The sequence below is a fragment of the Alligator sinensis genome, unplaced genomic scaffold (assembly GCF_000455745.1).
Source record: "Alligator sinensis unplaced genomic scaffold, ASM45574v1 scaffold261_1, whole genome shotgun sequence".
Classification (NCBI taxonomy): domain Eukaryota; kingdom Metazoa; phylum Chordata; order Crocodylia; family Alligatoridae; genus Alligator; species Alligator sinensis.
Window position 1 is genome coordinate 62,068 of NW_005843171.1, and position 7,671 is coordinate 69,738.

General features: G+C 46.4%; 1 protein-coding gene across 1 annotated transcript in view; it reads right to left on the bottom strand.

Annotated features, from left to right (window-relative positions):
* Positions 1-1,250: 1,250 nt before the first annotated feature.
* Positions 1,251-7,671, bottom strand: part of LOC112548440 (killer cell lectin-like receptor subfamily B member 1B allele A) — a 12,851-nt gene continuing 6,430 nt past the window's right edge. The window contains exons 4-6 of the mRNA XM_025194213.1: positions 6,769-6,923; positions 4,994-5,106; positions 1,251-1,371 (exon numbers count right to left, since the gene is read on the bottom strand). Coding sequence (XP_025049998.1) covers positions 1,251-1,371; positions 4,994-5,106; positions 6,769-6,923 — 389 coding nt within the window. The remainder of the gene's footprint in view (positions 1,372-4,993; positions 5,107-6,768; positions 6,924-7,671) is intronic.

Here is a 7,671-nt window from a genome sequence, read left to right on the forward strand (position 1 = left end):
CCAGGCCTAAAAACCTTGACATCTGTGGCAAGGTGGTCCTAAATCTTCAGCATGGACCCCGAGCATGGAGTCTTTGCTACAATTTCCAGAAATGTTGGCAAGTGTTTAATTGAAACTATTCAGGAGAACTTATACTAATAAACTGGTCTTTGGCCCCATCTCTTACCTGTTTTGTAATTTTTGGTGTGGACCGTGGGAAGAGACTGGACTGGGGTAGGGAGCAGAGGCTTTGTTTTTCTTCTTGTTTATTCTTTCGAGTTTCTGAGATAGCCAATAGTGATTAGTCCCTGTATCACACAGCGAGGCTATTAAAAAAAAATCATTTTTAGGATCTTACCAATTTTGAAATGAGGAATAAAAAGTCCAGGGAAATGGCTGAAAAAGTAAAGGTGATGCTGAAGCCTTTGATGGTCCAGGGAAAATGGGAGAGGCAAGGATTTTTGTGCATCTCTTTTATTGCACCAACTTGAGAGATGGGAAAGATATAGACAAGCGTCTAGGTACCAAATAACCTTCCTCCAATGTCTGAGAAAAAAAGCTGACACAGCTTAGGTTACACATCAGATAGAATCTGCGGAAACTATATGTGGGTAAAACTAGATAAACATGACATAGCAAAATGAATAACCACAGGAAAAAGGTAAAGCACAGAAATACTAGAACACAGATAAGAGACCATTTGTCCCAGAAAAAATACTCCCCTCTGACCTCACAGCCCTTGTGCTCAAAGGAAATATACAAAACATTTACAAAAGATGGACCTGGGAATAAAAAATCATTAGTTTATAGCATAGTAAAAACCAGGGATTTAATATGGACATTGATTTCATGGTGCATTATAACCTACTTGATCCCTGCTAAACTCTCTGTACACCACAGTTATAATAACCCTCTTAAATAGTCTTGCTTTTCCACTTACTAAGTTATCCTTTCTACTTATTTCTCCTACCTGTCAGCTAGCTGGCGATGTCTCTTATATCCTGTTTTTATTTATACATGGGGTTTTGCATAGACCAATCTGCTGTAGAACCTGTATCTGCTTTCAATGTCAAGCTAATCAAACTCACATCTGGTGTAAATCAGCAGAGGTCCATTGACTTTTGTGGAGCTCGTCCATTTTACACCCTCTAAAGAGATGTGCCAGACTCCAGAATGAGAGAGATGCACATCAACCTTAGAATATGCTTGATGCAGCAGAGGAAGCTAGAGGGCTTTTGTGTACGCTGCTGGTCAGACAAGAGCATCACTGCTTATACCAGGAGAGCAGCTTTCTGGCAGATCCATCTCAGCTCAGTGCTGCAGGTCTCAGAGTCTGTCTGGTCTCTTTTCAACACACCGCAGTTCCTGTCACCACCTTGCTGCATGGGGAACCTGGGAGAAAGAGAAAGTTATCGCTGGCTTGTTCGGACCCCCCTGCCCACATCATTCTGCCCTAGCCTCATGGGACCTGCAGCTGTGGTTTCTTTTTTGCATGTTCAATAGGAAGGGGAGGCTCTGGGGTTAAGTGACTGGTGAGGCCCCAGGAGACACAAGTTCAATTCCAAGGCCCCTGTTTAGAAAAGTGACCACCCAAAGGAGAAGCCAGAGAAAGAGAAAGAAAAGTAAAGCAGCTGGTTAAAGGAAGGTGCATTCCTCCCTGCCTTCCTTGTTATCCCAAATGGAATAAAAAATGCTTACGCTTCTGTCTGCCCTGTGGACAATGCAGAACAAGCTATGTGCAGCTACCTACAGCTGTGCAAACAGTAGTGGGAACCATCAGTCACCACTGTCCTTCTGTGTGTCAGCTGTCCCAGGAGCCCAACCGTGGCTTTACCTCACTGGATTATATTTAAGTCGCTCTTCTCAGTCAAGATGTAGCTTCCTGATTGACTTGGAAGTTGACAGACAGTCAATGAATGTGGAAAGCAATTGAAATGGTCATGCATTGATAAGAATGGGAAAGAAACAATATCTAGCTGTGTGCATGCACATGTTGGTCTGCAGTTAGATGGTTCAAAGAAAAAGGTATGTATAAAGATGTATGTTTTCCAAAGAGCTTTGGATTTGTGCATCCTGGCATCTATGACTACCCTGAAAGAGCCAACAGAGAGCGAATAAAGGATATTTGGTTTCGATTTGGTTTTTGCTCACTTGTAAGCCTGCAACAATGGGACTAAAAGTTTCCCTGAAATTTGCAACTTATAAACTATGATTATAACCACCCTAGTTTATCATGACACAAGCATATCAGTAAAAAGTCACACCCCCAATCAACACAGTCAGATAAATATATTTCAAGGGTAGACCAGAGCTTACTTGCATACTGTGTGCTCCACAAGTTGAGAAGCCACATCATGAAGTAAACCCTAGTTTTAGTTTAAGTTCCTAGAGTGTGAAATTATAGCACAGACCACACAATCCAGTTTCAGAAGAGATCTCTGAACCCAAATAACCCATTACACTGAAACTTGGTGCTCTGGTCTTCATAACTTCTGAAATACATGCTATCCCACAAGCCTTTCTTACGATACGTTGCAGACTTCAACATTTCCCTTGTGGGCTCTTCCAGCTTTATTGAAAGTCTCATGAGAGTCTTTGCTTTTAAGTCCCAGCTCCTGGAAATGTTATTACACGAGAAAAACTTCCATTTAAAAGAAGAAAAACAAAAAGTTTCTAGTTGTCCGGGTTGGGAAGAAGACCTTGAAAACATGAACCTCCAAATGCTCAAGTTCTGCAATATGACACAAAAGAACCCAGGGATTTTTTTTAACTACCTCATGATTTTTAAATCAGTCTCTTGGCTTCTTGGGCCTGACAAGGGGAATACAGAAGTGGATGCAATGGTGCAGTCACACCCCTGCCATTAGTCATGTCATAGGTCAGCTTTTGGTGCAGTGTCTGGCCACAGCCTCTACTTTCGCAGTTTTCGAGCCCAGGGGATGAGTACTACTACTGCTTGCTGAATTCAGTACAGAAGAGGAGGCTGGGGAAGAGTGAATAGAGCCATACCCCTGTGAAGGTATGGCCAGAGCCCACTTCAATCAGCTGATGAGTTCAGAGCTCACTGCTCATGCAGCGCTCCGGGAAGAGTCTGCACTGACCAGGCAGCGAGCTCAACATTCACCGCACATGCGTGACAGCCAGTCAGGGAACTGCATTCCTTTGCCCTGCTCCTAGATCTGCTAGTGGGTCCTGACTTGTGGTTTTGGAAGGCTTAGGTTTTTCATTTCTGAAATACAGAGGTATCAAACCACGAACACCACGTGCCCCAAGAGGCTCGAGGGGGCATGGCGAGCTCCTGCAGGTGGCGGTGGCGCTGGCGGCGGTGGGAGCGTGGCAGTGGTAAGCAGGAAGCTTCTGCAGGCAGCCGCAGCGCTGTCAGCAGCGGGGTGGGAGGTTGGTGAGTGCCGACCAGTGGTTGGCAACCACCCGCAGATGCCACCGGCAGCGTCGGCAGTGGCCAGCGGCAATTGCAGACTGCATGCAGATGCCTCCAGCAGTATCAGTGGGGAGGGGGGGAAAAGGGGGTGGAAAGCGGCAACCACCCACAGGCACTGCCGGCAGTGTTGGCAATGCCTTTGCGCAGGGGGTGCACCGCCACACTTGGGGGGGCACATGCACCCGCATGCACCCCCTACAGGCTGCCAATGTATCAAACTCACCTGGACCCCCTGGGCAGGATCCAGACCATGAGGCTACTTGTGGGACAGACCCAGACCCACCTCCCATGACAGAGTGGCAGCTGCAGAATGAGCTGAATTAGAGAGATGTTGGGGTTAATATAGGCATTGCTTCTACCCTCTCCTACCAACAAGTGTCCCCAGTATATGTACCTCAAATTGTGACGGCAGGCACCACACTCACTTGCCTTACCCTTGAATTCCCTGTCCCTCTAGGAGCTCCATGGGCCACGTTTGACTGTGGGCTCCACAGGCCATATGGTTGACACCCCTGTTGCAATAGCTTCAGAGGAAACGAAGTGTTGTGCGGCTTAGTTGCTTCTGTGGTGAGCTGGGGACAAGGCGGTTGAGAATTCAAGCTTTGGTGTGGGCCCGAGCTTCTCAGGCAGAAAAGGCAGCCCTTGTGGGTTTGAGAAGTTGTTGCTTCCCATGCACTAGTGCAAGCTGGGGACTGACTAGCTAAGCAGCAGCTCTGCAGAAAAGGACCTGGGGGTGACAGTAGACAATGAGCTGAATATGCACCAACAGCATGCTCTTGTTGCAATGAAGGCTAATGGCATACTAGGCGGCATTAGTAGGAGCATCGCCAGCAGATCAAGGGAAGAGATTCTTCTCCTCTGTTTGGCGCTGCTGAGGTCACATCTGGAATCCTATGTTCAGTTTTAGGCCCACAACGACAAAAAGGATGTGGACAAATTGGAGAGAGTCCAGAGATGGGGACAACGAAAATGGTTTGGTGGGCTAGAGGACATGACATCTGAGGAGAGGCTGAGGGAAGTGTGCTTATTTAGTCTGGAGAAGAGAAGGCTGAGGGAAAATTTAATAACAGCCTTCATCTACCTGAAGGGGGTCCAAAGAAGATGGAGTTGAACTGTTCTCAGTGGTGGCAGATGACAGAACAAGGAGCAAAGGTCTCAAGCTGCAGCAAGGAAAGTTTAGGTTAGATATTAGGAAAAACTTTCTCGTTCGCAGGGTAGTAAAGCACTGGAACAGGTTACCTAGAGAAGTGGTGGACTCTTCATCTTTGGAGGTTTTTAAGACCGGGCTAGACAAAGCCTTGGCTGGAAGATCTAGTTGGGGCTGGTCCTGCTTTGAGCAGGGGGTTGGACTAGATGTGACCTCCTGAGGTCTCTTCCAACCCTAACTTTCTATGAGTCTATGAAATATGAACTTTTGTATCTCCTGAATGAGCAAGTTGTGCTTAATGTTTTTCAAATGTTACACAGGTAAAAAACAATCAAACAAAAAGAATAAACTCAATATAGAGAAATCACTCTCCCCCCACCACACCCCTGTCTCCTCTCATAAAAAAACATGCATTAGAAAAGACTCACAATTTTTCATCTAACAGGGAGCCATTCATCCAAATCCACTTCCTCTCAGGAGATTTAAAGTGAAGTCCAATCCAAATAGGATTTATCACCTGTGTGATTGTCTGTATATAGCCCTGTAAAATACAAAGAGGCACCTAGGTGAATAAATTGGGCTATAATTCTCTGGCATCTTTGTCAGTACTGCCAGTACTCATCTGATTCAGTTGACAAAGGCACAAGCACCAACATATGCACGTACATATGATTACCTTACAGCATATTGTCACTGAGATGTTGGCACCCGAAGCACCTGATCTTTAAACAAAAGTTTTGATAACTTGCTGCTAGGAGTGACATTTCATTTTTCTCATCTTAGGGCTTACTTACACTCAGAGCTGTATAAGAATAGGTATTCTGGAATAGTAATTCTGAAATACCTATTTGGAAGCAACATCAGATTAATTCTACCGATTGTTCTTGAACAGATAACCTCACCTCCCCCTGCATAGCTCCACGTGTTTCTTGAACACATCCCCAGCAATTTCATGTGTGGATACTCTTATCCCACAATGAATGTGTCCACACACAGAATTACTGAGGGCTTGTCTAATGGAGATTCTAGAAGAGAACTCGGATCACTTTTTCCTAAGTGGACAATGAATTAAACTCCTATGTGGATACTGCTATTCAGAGTTAAAACAGCCTTAATTCAGTCTAGTTTACTGCACTTCCACAGCAAATACAGCTACAGGTTTCCCTTGATTTATGCAGTACATGTGTTCCTGGAGAATGGCATGTACATTGAATTTGCATAAAGCGAACCCACTTTACAAAGTAACAAATAGGGATAGGTTCCCATGGCAGTGAGGGGGGGAGGGAGGGAGGGAGGGAGGCTGGGACTAGGGAAGGGGTGGAGGGAGGGGTGCTGCTCCCAGGGCTGCACAAGGCAGCAAAGCAGAGGGAACAGAGCAACACTCACCCCAGCCCCAGCTGCAGAGGCCCCAGGAGTGGCCAGCGCCAGCAGCCTGTAGCTGCTGGGCTACACTGTGCTCCGCCTGTCCCCTGTACCTGGGCTCTACCTGTCTGCACTCACCTCCGCTCCTGGACTGCGCCATGCCCTGGTGCAGGCAGCTGGTGTCAGCTGCTCCTGGGGCTGCCCCAGCATGGGCTGGGGTGAGTGTGGACAAGCAGAGCCACGGGCAGCACGGGGTGCAACACTCACCCCAGCCCTGGCTGCAGTGGCTCTGGGAGCGGCCAATGCCAGCTGCCTGTAGCTGCTGGGCTGCACTGTGCCCTGGTGCAGGCAGCTAGTGTCGGCTGCTCCTGGGACCGCTGCAGCCAGGGCTGGGGTAAGTGGGGCCACAGCCCTTTCCCCTCCCCTCACAGACTTACCTGCTTGGGTGGGGGGGCGGCACCTATGCTGATTGCATAAGAGCAAATTTACTTTGCATATAATGAATTATGGGTCTAAATATGCTCATTGTATAAGAGTAAATTTGCATATACAGAACCTGCATGATTGAGGGAAACCTGTAATTTGAAGGAAGGCCACTGTAATTCTGAAGAGCAGTGTCCATACTGGCATTCATTGTGGTTTCAATAATCCACTTTAAAATGCATGCCTTTACCCAATGTGGATTAATTTCCCTGTATATTCCTGTGTAGATAAACCCTGAGGAATAAACGATGCACTCTAATTCCACGCACTGTGTGAATCCAATTCATTTTCCAGTGTCAGCGACCTCTGTTAATTCTGGACTGCTTCCCCTACCACCCCACAGCAACATGAACGGTACCATCTCTTCCTGGTTCTGGATCACTAGTAACAAAGATCTCCTCCTCATGCAGTCGTCGCTGCTGCTGTTCCACATTTTGTTTTCTTTGGACACCCAGTAACATTTCCCCTTGTGCAGCAGCCATTCCCGGGGACAGAAGATGCATTGGGAGCTCTCTGCAGGAGGAAATTGGAGAGAAGGAGGTCCCTCTGATGAGTCTGGAGATGCTGAGCATGGATTACTCTTTAATTTCTTCCCCATCAATAGTGGGCTGGGACTGAGTAGGAGGTTGGTAGGTCTGTGGGAGAAGTCTCAGGCTCAAGACAGTGGTAGACAGGGGAATTAGGGGCTGGGGTCAGGAACAGTGGCAGAGCTAAACGGAGGCAAGGGAGACCAGGTTGGGTATAGCAAAGGGGTTGTGTATCAGGATTAAAGGTCACTGGCAGAGCTGGGGATGGGCTATGGCCAGGGGATGATAAGGGGCTAGAGACTGGGACTAAGGAGCACTGGCAGAGCTGGCACTGAAAGGGGAGGGACTGGATCGTAAATCCTACCACATCCCTTTAATCTTATTTGTTTTGCATGTGAGGCAGGCAACAGCCCTCTCCTCCCCACCACCCTCAACTCCTTGTTTTCATCTTCGTTAGTTTTGTTTTAGTTTTCAGCATCATAAAAAAGGCTACAGAAAAAGTGCATTTTAATATCATGCCATTTGTAGCGCATCAGATTTAGGAGTTTATGGAAATAGAATAAAAAAATAAAAGTAATGAAAAATAAGTTATGAAGTGAAGACGTTTTTGTGCTGTTGAAAACAAAACCATTTGCATGGTCTCAAACTGGATTTTATTTTATTTTTTTTCAAATTTCCATTCCACACAAAATTCTAAAATTCAGGCCTTTTTTTGTTTCAAATTCAGAATGAAG